The 19,580-nt window shown below is 39.8% G+C and overlaps 1 protein-coding gene across 1 annotated transcript; it reads left to right on the forward strand.

Moving 5' to 3' along the window:
- Positions 1–753: 753 nt before the first annotated feature.
- On the forward strand, positions 754–13,920 carry selenoi (selenoprotein I). Its single transcript, XM_074614770.1, has 10 exons — positions 754–972; positions 5,094–5,162; positions 5,666–5,774; positions 6,517–6,591; positions 9,690–9,952; positions 10,042–10,150; positions 10,704–10,752; positions 10,851–11,031; positions 11,144–11,323; positions 12,359–13,920. The coding sequence occupies exons 1-10, from the start codon at positions 916–918 to the stop codon at positions 12,464–12,466; spliced, it is 1,200 nt and encodes a 399-aa protein (XP_074470871.1). The 5' UTR covers positions 754–915; the 3' UTR covers positions 12,467–13,920.
- The last annotated feature ends 5,660 nt before the right edge of the window (positions 13,921–19,580 follow it).

The following is a 19,580-nucleotide window of genomic DNA, read 5'->3' on the forward strand; positions in this document are numbered from 1 at the left end:
CCATTTAACTGTTTAATTGTCTGATTGATACTGTGAAGATGTACAGTATATTGATTTTGGCCCTGTGAGGAAGGGAAAAGTTAAGAGAGAACGGGTGGGTGTGTGGGGTATGTTATGTTTGTTAAATTAAATCCTGTATTGAATATATTGCATAATAATGCTAATGGTTGTATAACAAAAAAAACAATAAAGACATTTAAAAAAAACAACAACTAGATACTACACCTCAACAACCATTATCCATATTAGTTTTTTTCCAGGTGACATCATAATTAATACAATTAAATAAAATCATGTAATTGTAGATAGATAGATAGATAGATAGATAGATAGTAACTTTATTGATCCCGAGGGAAATTCAAGTTGCCAACATCACAGTTCCATAGTGCAAAACATGTTAGTAAAAAGGCAGTAAAAAAGTTAGTAGTGCAAATAAATATACCAGATATAAAAATACAAGGAGATGAAGAAAACTGTTAAAACTGAATACAGTGCAGGGTAACAGCTGTGATACACGACTATTAAAAAAAGTGAGTATAGTGCAGAAGAGACTGTTAAAAAGTGAATATAGTGCAGGGTAACTCCAGTAGCTTAGTCTATGGAAGTGCACTGTGTGCATTATTATTGTGGACTATTCGAATGAATTTAATTCTGTTTTTTCTAATTTTTTTTCTCATCTTTAATCCTCCAGGCCAGAGGAGGCGGTAGAGAGCCTCCAGTCAACTGGATGTGTGCTCTCCGTAGGAGTGGCTCTAATGTTTCGACATCATCATCACCTCACCCGGCGTGAAAGACAGCGGCCAGGCTAGATGGTACCTCGACTCGGCAGCTAACGTTGAGGGGAATCTGCGTTTCCAAAGGAAGAGCTCTGCATTTCTCTCACTGTGTGGAGGCTACAGGCTGAACTGAACCACCATGGCTCTCTACGAATATGTCACTCAGGACCAGCTGGCGGGCTTCGACAAATACAAGGTATGAAACTGTAACAGCCTGCTAGCAACTAGCCAATGAGCCAACTGTGTGTGTTGAGCAGCTAGCTGTCACGACCTGCAGGCTGCTTCTCTGTGAAGCAGTGTGTGTGTGTGTGTGTGTGTGAAGGCAGCAGTAGTTAGATACAACCAGACCGGATGCTGGTCAATTCCGCCTAGAAAATAAAAGCGAATATGGCCAGCTGCACGTCCGTCACCATTCTGCATAAAGGATAAAGACACATATTAGTGCAAGTGTAAGAAAGCTGCTCAATCAGTTTTAAAATAAAAGTATGTTAGGCCTTTAGTCAAAAGCAGCTAAGGATTATACCAGTGTTTTGCATGTTTTTAGTCAATTTACTATTATCATGTTTACTTTGCATCATCTCATTTCCCAAGGTAAAAACACACCTTTTTGAATATCTGAATGGATTTTATGACCTTCCTTCCAGTCGCTCGTTTAATTCCATTTAAGTAAATTTAAGATATAAAATTGAAAATTTGGGGAAATTTATAGTGTACAGATACAGAAAACAAGATGCATCAGCTAACACAGTAAAAAAAAAAGAGCTAAACAAAGTGTAACAAAATATGAACCATTTAAATAGAAGGAAGTATAAAAAAGGAGCAGTATATACAGTATTGACAATAAACAGACTCTTAACAAAATTGCACAAGTGGATAATGATGCAGTGCACAGTGAGAATGAATGTTAAGTGAATTTAAGATATAAAATTGACTATTTAATATTCTCAATGATAGTAAGCATGATATTCATGTTTAAATCTCTGCAATTAATTTATTATTTTTATTGTATTGAACAAATGCCTGGAAAGAAGGAAAATTACAACAACAAAATCAAGAAAATAAAACTTTATCAAATGTTTAGCAGTGAGGTTATATATTATATAATGTATCATGTGGGATTAGTTAGTTTTAAGATAAGATAAGATAAGATGAACTTTTATTAATCCCCAGAGGGAAATTCAGGTGTCAAAGCAGCAACATCAGCAAACAGAGTGAAACACAGGAGAGGTAAAGGTATAGAAAAATTCTAAAAAACAATAATATAGATATAAAAGATAGAGTGAATGGATGAACATAGTGTAAACAGTCCGTCAGTAAATAAATGTAGTATGTACAATAAATAAATGTAATATGTACAGTCTATAAAGTGATATATAGGATGTAAAGTGTGAAGTAAGTTTAACTACTGTAGGATGTGTTCAGGTTCATTTTGGTGGTATATTGTAAAGTCATGCTGCCATAACCATAATGCTGTTTATTGTCCTTTTAATTTAAGACATTTCTTAATGGTACTTAACAGTACTTTCTTTTATTTTGAAAATGTCGACCGGAAGTGTCCCTGCCACTGTTATATTTCGCTTGACATTGTCGCAAGTGGTGCTAATAGTTAGCTAGTAGCGACTCTTCGTCCGTGTTTGGCTCTGAAATAAAGCTTTCCTTTGTGTTCTCACACATCTCACGTCCCTCTCGTCTTCGTACAGAAGCCAAGTTTGCTTACATATTGCAGCCACAGAAGAGAAAGTAGGCCAAGTAGCTGCTGTAATGGATAATAAGTCCGAGTAAGAGGAAACCACTCAACTTGAACCGGTAACCTTACCCTCCTGATGGGGAACCCACCGGAAATAACCGGGGACCGACGAGTGAAAACACTTTTCTAAAAATTGAATTCACAGAATTCTATTTTTAAAATGTTTTAAAAACAGTAGCACCCTTTCATACACGTCACAAACATATTAGTGTTCAGTTAATTCCCCATAAAGATGAGCATCAGTGTGACAGTACAGATACAAAGAGCCTGTTGTCCTGTCTGTCACTGACTGTGACTGTAGGGAAAAGGAGTGGCAGCTGTTACAGGATGTAACAACACAAGGCTGTTCCGTTATGATAAGGGAGGTATAATATGACATATTAGTTTATGATCAGTATTGCACACACAAGATATCCCTGAAGTTTACACACAACCAGCAGGAACAATGACACGCCAAGCATGTTGGCAAATATGACCAGCTGCACGTCCATCACCATTCTGCATAAAGGATAAAGACACATATTAGTGCAAGTGTAAGAAAGCTGCTCAATCAGTTTTAAGATGAAAGTATGTTAGGCCTTTAGTCAAAAGCAGCTATGGATTATACCAGTGTTTTGCATGTTTTAGTCAATTTACTATAGTCATGTTTACTTTGCATCATCTCATTTCCCAAATTAAACACACCTTTTTGGATATCTGAATGCATTTTATGACCTTCCTTCCAGTCACCTGTTTATACTATTTGTCTCGCACCAAGAAAGCCAAAGAAAATTCCTCGTGTATACCCCTTACACCTGGCAATAAACACCTTTCTGATTCTGATTCTGATTCTGACATCCATTTAAGTGAATTTAAGATATCAAATTGACTATTTAATATTCACAATAATAGTGAGCATGATATTCATGTTTAAATCTCTGCAATTAATGTATAATTTTTATTGTATTGAACAAATGCCTGGAAAGAAGGAAAAATACAACAAAAGAAATCAAGAAAATAAAAAGTAAAACTATCAAATGTTTAGCAGTGAGATTATATATGATATATATATATATATATTAGTTTATGATCAGTATTGCACACAATATATCCCTGAAGTTTACACACAAGCAATATAAGCAAGTCTGTCATAAAGCTTTGTGCCATGTGTTCAGATTGTTAGTTTGGTTGTACATAACAGCTACAATATGCATTTTTATGCACTCAGAATCCTTCATTGAAATCTTTTGCAACAGTTCTTAGTTAGATTTCTTTGCATTTTCCTCGCTGTGTCCTTTGTCCTTAAATGACACAAGCATAGGTCATTCAGACTCTTTAATACTGCCTCCTTTGATTACTGATGTGAAACAGCTTCCCTGAAATGTTAATCATGCAAGACCTTTTTTTTTCCAATAATTGCTTTTTAAGTGGCTCACTCCATGCGTTGGCTACTGTGCCTTGAGCATCTGTGGGTTTGACACAGTGTTTGTACTATGAAGGTGCACTGACACAGGCATGCAAACGGAAAAGCACATGAGAGTGAGGGATTAGACCACTGATCGTCCGCTCTGTCTTTCATGATGTCATCCATCTCCCTGCCTCGCACATCTTTTGTCACACTTAACAAAAAGACTGTCGCCTACCTTGGAGTGAAAGTAACTTTTATCTCTGTGTGTGCGTACAGTATGTGCTTTCATTTGTACAGTCGTGTTTGTACAAGATGAGAGTGTGCATTTTGGTTACGGTGTAATGTTTTTGCATATGTGGTGATGATTAATCACATAGGTTATCTTGTTGATTTGAGGAACATGGCCTTTTTGATTCTCTTTATTCACAGTGGTTGTTCTAAATGAATTGTTTGAGTATTGTCAATACGTCTGCAATCTGTGATGATTAATTTTGAAAACTCTTTACAATGGATTAGATGATTAATTGTGCAGACCCAGCGCAGGCTTGTGTATGTATGAGAAAGAGTGCTGCTGTGTAGTTAATCTGTGTCCTTGGTTGGGGTGGCTGTTGTAGTATTAACTGCTCAGTATATCTACAGTAAACACATGTTTGGTTGATTTGAATTCCACAGTCTTACTGCACTTGTGAGGACAGTGCAGTTAAAAATCACCTCTTGTAGCCACCTGAAAATGCAGATCCCAGTCCCCTTTCAAGTGAACTAGGAGTGAGATCTAAATCTAAAAATATTGAAATGAATCACAGAAAACAGTGCTACAAGAAGATTAACATCAGAGAGGCAGCATTTATTCTTAACTGGAAAGTCTAGCATAACAAAACACACAAAAAAACAGCCTCATCTGAAATTGTATGAACACCAGACAGGATACATTACACTGTAGCACGCGCACATTTTCGTCATGCCTGGATAAGGTAACCGAGACTGGGATCAGGTTTGTTTTGATCTGCATGATGACAGGCCACCAAAATTATCCAGTAAACGAGTTACACATGTGGCCTTTTTTTTTTTTTTTTCAAACCATAGTTTGCTTGCAATAAGATTAATCAAATCTAACAACCAAAGAAATGTTTGTCATTGATAATCACATCCTGACTGATTGAATTATGTCTCTTGTGTCTTGCAGTACAGCGCAGTGGACTCGAATCCCCTGTCTGTCTACGTCATGCACCCTTTCTGGAACTTTGTGGTGAAGGTGAGAAAGACCTCTTCAGCTGTCTGTGCGTGTGTCTGTGCGTGTGTGTGTGCGTGGGCATACATCATTAATGAGGTTTCCAACTGTCTGCTGTGATACAGTAACAAGACGGCCTCGTCCTTCTTTGTGTCAGAGCACCATCAGTCTCTGATTGTGATAGTTTGTTCTAGTATTTGGAGATACTGTGAACTTTTGAATGAAGTCATGTACTTGATAAAAATGCATGTGAGTGAGTCTTTGTTCCCACGCGCTGACACGCTTATCTACTTATCCATATCAAGACTTTACGTTAATCTCTGCTTGACTGCGAAAGAAAATTCCCATCCCTGTCCGATAAAGCATCTCTGCCTAACAGTTATGTAACTGTCCATAAAGTGTGACAACAATAATTACCGTCAAGTTATTTAATCATTGTCAGTATTCTGACGAGAGGACTCTATTTATGAGCCAAGTGACAAGTTGATTAACTGTTCCTCACTATCCTTTTGTCTCTTTCTCAACAGTTTCTTCCAACATGGTTGGCCCCAAACCTCATTACATTCACAGGCTTTATGTTCCTTGTGTTGAATTTCCTTATGTTGGCCTTCTACGACAGTGACTTCACTGCCTCTGGTAGGTTCCTCTGTACTACTTCTTTTTTTCCCCCTAGTTGTGTTTGACAAGTGCGTGCCTTGTGTTGTTCAGTTTATAAAACATACTATGCCAGTTGAATCCAGCCCATCTGACGACAAAGTGGCGAAACAAACCAGAGGCATGTATGTTGGCGAGTTTTGTTTATTAAAGGCAAAGTCCATCACTTGCTGCCACATGAGTGCCTATGGTGACTCAGGGTAATCAATCACCCATTGCATTCCTACAAACACACACACACACACTGAGCTATTACTGTTAACATATACAACAAGATCTCTAGAACATAAACAAAGGACTGACGCACAACTCTGTAAAGATACTGTGCTCTATCAGTCTGTTGTCTCATTTAATTTTTTGCACACATAGGTACACAAATAAAATGCTGACACAGGCAGACATGACTCATACTCTTAACCTCTAAAGCCACTACAAAGAACCGGTCAAAATGTCCTCACAAGCTGGCAGGAAGTCAGTCCTTAGTTACAAGAATGGCTAAACCAAATTATGTACTCATGTTAATGGTTCATCTAAAAGTATGCTCCTCAGCGGTTCTTATTCCATAGAGTTGTTGTGTTTTTCCTTCAATTTGAGATGAGATCAGCTTTAACAAACCCCCTGGGGAAATCTGAGCAAAATGGGAACATTCTTTTGGGTAATCTATGGCTCTCTGTTTCTCTCTGTTTCTCTCTTGTGCTGCATATTTACATTATTTGTGTCTCAGCTAAAGGACATGAACACGTGCCTAGTTGGGTCTGGGTTGCTGCAGGGATCTTCAACTTCTTGGCCTATACACTCGGTGAGTCCTAACCCCTTTAACCTCTATGTGTTGTTCTTCTCTGACTTTTGAGAGGCGCCGGGGCAAATTCTTCCTGATGGAATGTATTCTGTACAGTGCCTCTCGAAAAACAGACCATTCATAACCAGTATCATATGCCTTCTGCTAGAGTATACTGTGCCTGATATCCTGGAGGTTTTGGATATATTTAAAGCTGTTTCATCACATTTCATTAGATAAACAAGACACTCTTGTGTTGTGTGTTGAAATGGGATCGTTTATGAGGGATATACAAGCCTCGGCCTTGTTTCAGAAAACAGGTTTAACAAACTCTGAGCTTAAATCTGATCTCTTGAGTTCACTAATCCTGAGGTGGGAAACTGAGTTTTCGGATCCAGAGCAGCTGATTAGAGTCAGTTCAATCACCTCTGAGTAGGTTGAACCTGAACATAAAAAGCCATCATCAATGGAGCTCTGATGCCACGATTCACCATGGCAACAGGTAAATAAGAGGCAGAGCCTCCATTTTAATCCAGTGGATGTAGAAATATTAATGCGCGTATATGCTGACTGTGCACATTTACCTTTTTAAGAAAAGTCAGAGCGGGGAAAAGTGTCAATAACCCAATAACATTTTATTCAGTGTTGTACGTTAATTCATCGTTTACCAGATTTACATTTCCCTAATGGATGATAAAGTGGTGGAATCTGTGTATTAGACTGTAGCCTACATTACATTTTAAATATATTTGATCAACTTTAATCTGATGGGGACAAAACACAGGGAGTGTTTTGTTGAAGTCTGTTCCAACACCGGCAACTGAAGATAAAAAATATAGTTCAAGATTTAAATAATATACCTAAACATAGACATGACTGTAAACTCAGTCGGATCCAGTAATAATGTGTTTGGTGATTCAAAGGTTAAATACAGTAGATTTTAAATTGTAGACCTTAAATTGTGGATCTTGGCTCAGCAGCATTCAGTGACTTTATTTCAGCTACCTCAACAAATGTAATACGTTCGACTATATGCAGCCTATTTAAAAAAAAAAATCACTTTCTAACTCCGTTCTGCAGCTGCACCACGATCCTGCTCACTCAGAAATATTAAAATATAATCTCCAATATTGTAGGAATTATGTTCATCAGTGCAACCAATCACATTAGAAGTGATAGATTATTATGATTATTCTACGTGTCTAAGCTTTATACCGATTTTTACTATTTAAACTGAGATTAGCATACACATTATGTGCAATAGACATTTTAGTGGAACTGCTCTGACAGCTGTCACAGTCATTGTTATAAAAACTTTGCAAAAACAACAAGCAGAGGTTTTATTCTGAGCTGAGGGTGACTTGATGCTGTGTGATACTTGACTGTGAGGGCAAAAAGCGCTGTTCAGAAATGACTCACAATGTATAAAAGCGGTAACTTTAGATAGTACTGAGTAACAAACGGATATCTTTAAAATCTTATGCGAACCTCCGCTAATTAATGCTCTTCGATACGGTCTGAATGAATGCGGAAATAAAGCAGCGTGTCTGGCTCTGTACGAGGGAGGACAGGGAGGAGTTACCATGGTAACTCACCCAGAGTTTAAGTTAGCTCTGTTTCTGAAACTGAAAATCCAGAGTTTCCCTCATCTCAGGTTCAACCAACTCAGTTTTTACTAATCCCACTTGCTGAAACAGGGCTCTGCAGTTTTTGCTTTAGGTAAAAATCCCAACAGGATGCCACATTATCAATCAGCAGGGTTATCATCCAGTCTATATCTAGTGTTATAGTAGTAGGTTTTGATGTAGTAATCATAATACTTTTCAACTCAGAATAAAAGATTCAGATGTGCTTTTTTTTAATGAAATGTCCTGATAACAGGGTGGTTGCCAAGCATTCAAAAAAAGACAGGAAGCAAAGTGGGAGAAACGGGCCATAAAACATGGGAGAGGAAATGAATTAGACACACTCTGCCTTATTTCAACAACTTTCCCTTGAGCAAGACATTTCAAGCAGTTACTGTGGAATATGATCACAGTATTTATAGCATCCTGAGATACCTCTAGCTGACTCTCAACATGGACAACTTGTACTTGAGTATCAGCTGAGTGGTTTACAGTTCACATAAATCAGACTCTACTGTTTAAAGCTACACTAATCAGTATTTGTTTTTATTGACCGTGGATATGATGAATGTGCGTGATAATGTTTGTAATGTGGTAGCGGTTGTTTGTGGCAGATATTTAGGTTGTGGTCTCAAGATCTCATTTAATGTAGTTCCAATTGTGTGTTAAGTGGAGATCGTTGTGCTCCAGATCAGGAATGAAAATAACTTTGAGTTAATAATTGAATGGTTGCCATTTGATGCAATCGTCCGAGGCATATAAAGGAGATTGTAATTTGCAATGTGACTGTGCCACACCCTTCTTACTCTCCACCCCAATCCTTCAAGCAAGATTAGTCACTTCAACAGAGCAACACTTACACAGCGAGGTGTTTGGACAGGTTCTGTTTCGACAAATTTCCAGACTATAATACCCCTCATCAGTAGACGCACTTTGTTTGTTTTTTCCCATGGGACATTGCAGTTTGTAGCATTGCTTCACTTCCAAGCTCATAGGAATAATAATCGTAGTACCAGAGGGGTGAACTGAATTTGATCTTTTGTGCTTCATCTTATAGCTCGATCGTTGACAGTGTCACATAGATGCCTTCAAATTTTCCCCGGGCTGTTAGGCAGCCAAACAAATACAGATTTGTTTTAGTGTCAAATTCCTTCTCCGTTTGTGTGTGGACATGTACTCTGTGAACCACACCAAAGTCAGTTTTCAAATCTTGCCGACCATTTTGTGAACCATTAAAATAAAACAATGTGGCGTCTCTTCTGAGGGTGTGTGTTTGCAGATTACTTCCATGTGTGGATGAAGTGAGCGTAGTCCATCCGTGACAGTGAATTCAGACTTTGTGTAAGACTTTTTGTACAGTTATGTGAGTGTGGGCAGCAGCCTTGGCTGAGTGGAAATGTGAGGCATGTAAAAAATGTATGTTTATGTGTGCCTATATAAATGTCCACATAAACACGTACTGTAGTGATCCGTGTCTTTTTTTGTTATGTGCAGATGGTGTTGATGGCAAGCAGGCTCGTCGCACCAACTCCTCCACGCCACTAGGGGAGCTGTTTGACCACGGCCTGGACAGTTGGGCCTGCATCTTCTTCGTGGCCACCGTCTACTCCATATTTGGGCGTGGGGAATGTGGCGTGGCCGTGGCCACACTATATTACATCCTGTGGGTGGTACTGTTCTCATTCATTCTATCTCACTGGGAGAAATACAACACTGGCATCTTGTTTCTGCCGTGGGGATACGACATCAGCCAAGTGGTAAGGACACGCAGCGGTAAGCAACCGATCGTCACCTTTACTTACCAACCTTCTATTGACTTGATGTCTTGTGTCTCGTCTCCTTCCAGACAATCTCCCTCGTTTACATGGTCACCGCCGTGGTCGGCGTGGAAACATGGTACCAGCCAATCCTGTGGCGCTTCCTCTATAGAGACCTTTTCAGCTTTATGATCATCGGTGAGTTGCGATTGGTGATCACTTTTCGATTATCCCAGTTTTGGGCAAAAATCATGCATTTTTTTTTAATGCAGTTTAAATATGTTATTTTTGCCTATTCTAAAAATGATATGTTTGGATATTTCTGTATACTGGGGTCCCTAAACAGTCTTGGAATTACCTAAATTGGGTATCAGTGTAAAGCTGAGACTCTTGTGGATCCAATGAGCCCAACTCTATTTACGTGTGATGTTAGTCCCCATAGTAGTGGGGTGCTCGCCATCCATTTGATACCAAATCAAAACAGCTGGCCTGGCTCTGTGTTCATTAGTGATCAATTAACCAATTACTCAAATAATCAATTAACCATTTATCAATTAATCAATTACCCCTTTAACCCATAATCATTTGTCTAAGTAACTTAATAACCAATTAACCATTTATCAATTATCCAAATAACCAATAACAATTATTCATTACTCAATTAATCAATTATGAATTGGTTAATTGATCACTAATGAACACAGAGCCATCAGAAACACCACCTACAATAATTAATATTTTTGATTTCCAGCCTGTTCCTTCACTGTGACCTTACCAATGAGCCTCTTCAACGTCCTGAAGTAGGTCAACTTTTCATTAGCGTTTTATTACATTGGCGTATTATATGATTATTATTTCACACAGTGCTCTGACCTCTTCACCATCTGTGGTTTTGCAGAGGTCACCGCAGTAACACTCTGAAGCACAGCAGCCTGTACGAAGCCTTCCTGCCCTTCCTGTCTCCCGTCCTCCTCTTCCTCTTGTCCACCATTTGGGTGGTCTTCTCTCCAAACAACGTCCTCGAGCTGCAGCCCAGGATCTTCTACCTCATGGTGGGGACGGCCTTCGCTAATGTCACGGTGAGCGTCTGCTGATTTTTCCACACACATCATTACTCTTAATTGTTGTGCTTTCGACAACCACGCAAAACCTAGAAGCCTGTATTCAGGTGTTAATGTTTTTATCTTTCAGTGTAAGCTGATTGTGTGCCAGATGAGTAACACGCGTTGCCAGGCGCTGAGCTGGCTGTTGCTGCCCATGACGCCAGTGGTGTTGTTAGCGGTGACCGGGGTGGTCGCCAACGAGACCCTACTGCTGTATCTGTGGACAGCTGCTGTTATACTAGCACACATACACTACGGCGTTTCAGTGGTAAGAGATTACACACACACTACATCTGTTGAAATAAGTAAATAAATAGTGTCATGTCTGTAGAGTAAAATGTAGCTACAGCTAGCAGCTGGTTAGCTTAGCATAAAGACTGGAAACGGGGGAAACGGCAAGCCTGGCTCTGTCAGAAGGTACCAACATTTTTAGTATATCCGAAACCTTAGTATGAAACCAATAGTATGCCAATTGCAACACTGGACACTATGGCAGGCATAAATATCCCACAATGCAATGCGGTAGTGATGACAAAGTTCATAACAGACGGACAGCTTTGTAACATCAATAACTCTTCAATTTAACTGTACGTATAAGATTTCACTTTGCTAGGCGTAATATATATTTTAAATTAATTCAGACTTTGATTCTTACAAACCGTCGTTTTGGTTACATGAGGTTGGCACAGGTTACCATGGTTACACGTCTCCAACCGGCAAGGAGGATCTCAGGAAGTGACGACATAAATTACTGCTCAGTGCGTCCCACAAGATGCATACTTCTGTTTATTCACACAAAAGTATGTTGAGCGATGGTACACGTGTTGGGGATGTAGTGCATAGTATGTGATTTCGGACAAAGCCTGTTTCTTTGCTCTGAGCAGTAACTGGAGTCTCCACTGGTTGCCTGGCGACTGGTCCCGGCCAGAAGTAGTCTGGCAACAAAACAACAAATTTGCGCGTTGATTAGTGAACTTTTGTTACCTTTGGACAGAGCCAAGACAGCGGTTTCCCAATTTCCAGTCTTTGTGCTAAGCTAAGTTAACCAGCTGCTAGCTGTTGCCTTGTATTTAACGAACTCTCTAGCATCTTAACTCCACCAGAAAGTGAGAACCAGAAATATTGTGCCAAATGTCAAACATGCAAAACATTTACAGTATTTCTGAGCTTTGAGATCAAAGACAGATTTGCAACTAAATGTTGAAAATTATACTTTTAAAAATTAATATTTTTTATTGAATCCACACACGAATAAGGTACAAAATAATTGTAAATAATAATAAATAATATTTTCCATTGCTAGGTACAACAGCTCAGCAACCACTTCAACATCTTGGCCTTCTCCCTGAAGAAGACCAACAGTGACTGACAGGAGGAGGAACGAATCGGCTTGAAAGAAGCGGAGGTTTAGGCTCCTCGGCTTATCGACACTTCACTCTCGTCACCACGGAAACCGCATCCCCTCCCCTCCATCCATGAGGACAAAGCTAGTGGAATGGACTGTTTTCCACTATCCCTAAACACACATACACATACATACCCATACACGCATTCCCAACCAACCAAACTCTGGTCTCTGCGATGGGGCGGGCCCAGGAGCTCTGGCTTCCGTCATTGGTGATTGGCTAACTCGGGTTGAGCCAATGAGGTGCAATTGTTTCCTACGGAAATGTGCTCCAGTCATGAGGACAGGAGCCAGGCAAACATACACCTACATGTACATACATAATTCTGCTTTCGTGCAGATCATTTCTATCTCGTGGCAGGTATTTCAGATACAAACACAGCCACACACATACACACAGTTGCACTCACATAGTATTCTGAATGTATAATATGCCTTGGGGAAACGCCATTTAAGTTTAATTATATTAACAGGAATGCCTCAAGTAGTGTTATTTCAAACCTGACCCAACCTCTAAATTGTGGCCATCCACAGCTGTGTCCAAAGTTTAAAGGTTCGGTCATCTCTTTTCATCATGGGATGGTTTTCAGCTGGAAATCCCAGTGATATATGTTAATAGCTATATATATATATATATACACTATATGTGTTAAGGGGTTTGGGGCATTTTATTTTCAAACTGAAATGAAACTGATTACTCCTGTAAAACATTGTATAAATTTCTCTAATTAATTCCCCATCCTGCTCTGTGATGACGGTTGTCAGGAGTAAACAGAGTTGGATTCTGACTAACAAATGACCAGGGTGACCTCTGACCTTTTGAACTCTGCTAACCTTCAACTTGGACCTCTGACAGAGCACTGGCCTCCCAGCTCTTCCTACCTTCTGAGGTGTCGTGTCTTCATGCTGATTCGTTCCGTTACCTTTTTTTTTTTTTTTTTACATTTTTTATATACATATATATTTGGTAGTATTTTTGTTAATCTGTCGCCACGGCAATGGTTTGTGGTTTATTTGCGCAGCGCTTGAATGAAGAGTGCGTTCAAAAACCGGTAACGGAGCGGACTCACTCTGAGGGAACAAGCCGTCGCACAGGACACCGCAAACGCCGCAACACCGCCTGGCGTCGCACCGCTCGCACAGATATTATCACACCTTTTATACTGTCTGTCGGATAACTTGTGGATTGTTGCGGTTTTTTTCTTTTTTCAATCTGTTAAACACTGTTTCTCTGCGTGATTCAGATTATGTTTTCATGGTGAAATGGCATATTCATTCAGTACTGGACTGGACTTGGTTTTCTCGTCAAACTGGTTTTCACTGCCGGGCCAAATCTGATTTGATAGGGCTTACCAATCATCCGTGTCACCTTTCATTGCAAAGAATCTGTCATTTTCTTCATGTTACAACAAAGAGTGTCTGTAGTTTGGAGGAAATACATTCTTTTGAGTGAAACCTGACCTTTTGGAGTCTTGTCTGTCTGCAAGGACTTTCCCAGATCTCCAGCATCTGTTGACATAGGACAGTAAATGATCAATGTGGAGCAAAGACTCAACGTGTCGGTCTTCTTCACAACTATTTTTAAACTGGTTCTCAACAGAACTAGGCAATTTTAGCCCGTCTGCTGGGGCTCTGGTTTACATGTCACGCCTCACTTTTACCTGATAACACAGGTGGATGCAGTCAGCTAAAAACATCTGTCCAATGTCTGGAGGCCTGTACTACGAAGCGAGTTCAACATACTCGGTATCTTCTCGTTATCTGGCTTAACTAACCCTAACAAAGGCGATCCCGCTAAGCGGTCCTATACGACGGGAGTTATCAACCCGGGGTTTCTCAATCTGGCTACGAGCGGGTTCACATTAAGGGGCGGTGTTTGCAGCATATGACCAATCACAAACATGGACAAGTCTACTGTCGGCAGAGTGGAATATTTTACAAAGGAAGAGCAAACTATAATATTAGACAAATACGAAGAAGTTAAACACATATTCCAGACTAAAGCAACACAGTTGAAGCTGCCAAATTTAGGAAGAAGCTTGTAAAAAAAAAAAAAAGCCTATGTGTGAATACGTAAATTACCGGACTTATTAATTTAGGAATACTCAAATGTCAGATATAGTCGTCTAGATGGGGCAGTGATGGCATATTATAAAAAGCTTTCAGTTCAAAATGGTTGATTAGATTACAAATCATTATGGCCTTTGGTAATTATGTGGCGTGGGAGTATTTCAGCCTTCTTTCAGCTGCGAAACGGACTTGGGAGCAAATATAAAAACATAATTCAAAGCGGTAAGCACCCACAGCATACAGCCAGCTGTCCTTCCTGCATTTGGCAGTTTAAAGGGTGTTGCTCTTAGCCTGGATTCATATTTGTGTAACAATATCATGCACACCTAGCTCGTTTGGTCAGTAGGCGGTGCTTTTATACTACAGGAGCAGGTTATGTGTTCAGCTACTCCGGTTAAGAAGTAAACCACAATCGTAAGACTGAAAACCCTCAGTTAACCCTGAAGTTACCTTCGATAACACCAACTCCTGCCTCGTAGTACAGGCCTTGGGTCTCAGTGTTTATGAAGGAAAAATGTTAAACTGAAGCACTATAAGAACGGTTGGTAAAGCCTTGTACTTACCTTGTGAATGGCAGGTACAAGTCTGTGTTATAATGTGAAGTCACAATAATATTCATCTCACATACTGTAAAAGTTTGACGATACTTTATGATTAAAAGGTACAATGAAAGACACTGGGGGATGAAAAATATAAAAATGTACTTCTAGCTTAATTTTACTTTTTATCACTTTCAGAAGTTTTGTACATGAACTGTTATTGGCTAACACTGGACATTTCGACCGCAGCCACGGCCTTGTAGTGTCCCTGTAGTGCTATCATGCCTGGGAAAAACAATGTAAAATCCAACTCTACTGCCAAAATACCCAGTAAAGTAGCCCATGTTGGTTTGTAGCACCTCTGCAATCCAACTGGGGAACACTTGCTTGCAGTCATGAGCATATAATTATAGTTAAAATTAGATTTTTTTCCCCACATCTGTGACTTTGGAGACCGTAGATTGTAGTGAAGTGAAAACAACTGTGACTGAGATTTCGCCACCACAACAGTGAACTGTTTTTCTGGTGGGTACATGCACTGACTGGGTATGTGCAGATCCATGTGTACATGTCTGTTAATGTATGGGTGTATACTCTGTATGTGTGGATATCTGTGTAAATACTTATATTATTTCTTTGATTTTATTTAATTTTTCCAAAGTACAAATGGGATATTCATGCGGTAGGCCGATTTATCCGATCTAAACCCTGCAAAGCCACAAAACTATCTCGGTAGCAGTTCCTAAATCATTTCACAATTCTCATCTCTGCTGCCCTACTGGCTGATTTAGCTCTGGTGTCTTTCTGTTTGGAGAGGGGACGGGCTCTGGGTGTGTCGACCTCCACCCCAGGCTGCAAAACAATACAAACAACAATGGATTTCATATCATATTAATAGGAAAATGTTAACTGGGTGAGAAAATGTGTGCCATTGAACAAAAATCAGGCAGCAGAAATAGAAGAACAAACCATAGAACAAGTGAAATTCTCACCCGGCAGAGAGGCGCATTTATCAGCTTATTTTGGATAAAAATTTAAAATTTTGTGAGCTAATTTTCTGGGCATTTTTTGTAGTGTGCTCCTCAGCTTCACTTTCTAGGAAAAACAGTCTTAATCCCCCCTGGATCAATGAACCAAGCTGTTCAAAATTGTGACTAAGTTGTTGTTGGCTTCGGTGTGGCTACTTGTGATGTTGTATTTAACCAGTGAAAGAGAAGACGGTCCAGAAACAAATAAAAGTGAATTTTCTTTAACCACTTTACTGTGTTGTAGCCAGAAACTTGGAACATTTATGGTGGTTTTTATAAGGTTCAGTAAATCTAAAGTTCCTTTGATATCCACTAGGGACCAGCAGAGAGCAGCTTTGGGCCTTATGCACTGAGTAATTTAACTGGTGCAGTAAAGCATTCACATCTCAAGTAATTATATTTCTTCACTTTAAACATCACCTGTGACATGTATGGTTGCATACAGGCCATGGCCTCTAGTCCTTGTTTCTCTAGAGACTGTTCTGTAATTAGGTAGTAGGCACCAATGAGATTTCACTCGTTTCCATTGCTTACATACGTTTCTTGCATAAAGTTTGCAACTGCATTAACATGCTTCCTCAAACTACGCACCCTAAACCTCACACAAACCTACTCAAAAGAAGCACTGGTATCAATACACACCTCCCAGAAACTTGACACATCAAAAGCAATTACCTCTTTTCCCCACACACCCCACAACCTAACACACTTACACCTGCTTTTTGAAGCACACGTAGCAAGCACTTCATCATTTTTAAACCACCCACAATTGATTTAATCTCATTTTATGTATCTATTCCTTTAACCTTCTTTACGGCTATCACCTTTTTACACATTGTGTGACGTTACTGACTGTGCTGCTGCGTGCCGACGTAAAACCGTAATGTGACCTGGAAAAGAATTGGATATATGAGACTGCTGAAAACCTGCTGGCTTCAATCGGCACTCAAAGTGCTTGATTTGTGCAGTGGAGTTTTCTATGAGCGGAGCACGCATTTTAAAACGTCAATATCGCAGTCGATCATGTTCATTTAATTGTGCAGCCCCTAAAATATTGGATTCCGCAAACCTCACTATCCTCAATAACGACGAACCTACTGACATCCACTCTGCCAACTCCACCAGGGCCATACTGGACCTGGCCCTCATCACCAGACCTCTCAGCCACAAGCCACAACTTCAACGTGAGCCACGGCATCAGCAGCGACCATCTCCCCATCCTTGCTACTCTCTCCCTCACACTCCAGCACATGCCACAACAACCACGGTACAAAAAACAAACTGGGAAACCTTCAGGAAGCACATTGTCAAACAAACTCAGATCCCACAAGACCACCCACTGGATCACTTGGCTACATATATTGGATCTATACTCACCCACCGCTCACAAACTGCTGCAACAGCTCCCACGCCAAGTCCTGCACCTGATCAAAAGAAAAAGCAAATTAGAGACATTACTTCAAATACAGATCACTGGACACAAAATCAGAAATAAACCGGCTCCAGAACCAAATCAGACAACAACTCACTCTGCGCTCACAAGAAAAATGGAAATCATTCTATAATAAACTGGACAGCGACTACAGATCCAACCCACACAGTTTCTGGCAGAAAAAAAACATGAATAATGCACAAAACATACATCAAGGCAAAACCATTGTAAGTAACCAAGAAAAAACAACCCTATTCAGAAATCACTTCTAAAACACTCACTCTTGTCCCTCAGATCCACACTTTGACCACAAATGGAAGGAAAGTGTCGACATGGCCACAACAAATCCCTCCCCGTCACTCACCTCAGCAGATGACCACCAACTTACACAACCAACCCAAAACAACACACAATATCCTTTGATACACACAAAATAACCTACGATCTCATACAAAACACAATAGAGCACAATGTCCTAAGCACAGTCAAAAACTGTTTGCTTCTCCTAATCAGCTGCACCTGTGGCAACTGGCATGTGGCCTGTATTAGCTACCTGAGGCCAGCCTCTGCCTACACCATGCACGCCCCTAGTGTTTGGAGGCACATTACACCTTACAAAATAAAATACGTGGCTCCTACAACCGGTCACTTCCCCTTGCCCAGCCATAGTCACAATGATCCATAAACCGGGCAAAGATTCAAAACATCCCACCAGCTACAGACCCATCAGCCTCCTCAGCCACATCGGTAAACTGTTTGAACGCACTATCACTGCACACAACGAAGAGAAAACATTGGACTCCTTGGCATTCATCAAGCTGGCTTCCGCAAAAACATATTCACCACCTATAACATCCTCAGGCTATCAGAAGCAATCACCAAAGTTTCACCAAAAAATAATTCACCGTGGCAATATATCTTTCGACATTGAAAAAGGTTTTGATAAAATGCGGCACAACGGATTACTACAGACTACAAGAACCAAAACTAGGGATTAATCGCATAATTTTCCATAATGCTGGCAGGACACAACAAAAGTGGATGTTTTTTTCCTGCCATCTAAAATATGTTCCATATAGGGCTGTCAATCAATTAAACTATTTAAACATGATTAATCTCATGATTGTCCATATTTAATCACGATAAATCGCAAATTTTAATTTTTTTTATCCTTTCAAAATGTACTTTAAAAGGGAGACTTGTCAAATATTTCATACTCTTATCAACATGGGAGGGGGCAAATATGCTTGCTTTATGCAAATGTATGTATATATTTATAATTGGAAATCAATTAACACAGAACAATGACAAATATTGTCCAGAAACCCTCACAGGTACTGCATTTAGCATAAAAAATACGCTCAAATCATAACATGGCAAACTGCAGCCCAACAGGCAACAACAGCTGTCAGTGTGTCAGTGTGCTGACTTGACTATGACTTGCCCCAAAATGCATGCGATATCATAATATCGTGGGCATGTCTGTAAAGGGGAGACTCGTGGGTACCCATAGAACCCATTTTCATTCACATATCTTGAGGTCAGAGGTCAAGGGACCCTTTTGAAAATAACCAGTTTTTCCTCACCAAAATTTTGCGCAAGTTTGGAGTGTTATTTAGCCTCTTTCTCAACAAGCTAGTATGACATGGTTGGTAACAATGGATTCCTAGTTACATATATACAGTATATACAAAGTTAAAATAGTTATATTTTGAGAAATAATTTAGTTTTATGGGTAAAACCTAACATTTTGCATCAAAAGTGCAACGGATAAAATGGGTTAAATGAAGCGGTTTTAGAGATGAGCCACAAGAGGTAGCCTGCGTATTTCAAGAATTGTACACAAATGTAATCAATAGAGAATAACTATGCACTACTCTGCACTACACAGAGCCTTCAGCAGATGGAGTTGCAGAACAACGCATGCTGTAGCCTATTTTCTGCTGATGGTTGCAGCAGTTGAGGAGAATGATGACAGTATTGTTTATGCACACGTTTCCCCTCTAACAGGAGTTTCACAGGTAAAACAGCAATTGTCATTTTTATGGTGT

The sequence above is a fragment of the Sebastes fasciatus genome, chromosome 18, assembly GCF_043250625.1.
Source record: "Sebastes fasciatus isolate fSebFas1 chromosome 18, fSebFas1.pri, whole genome shotgun sequence".
NCBI lineage: Eukaryota > Metazoa > Chordata > Actinopteri > Perciformes > Sebastidae > Sebastes > Sebastes fasciatus.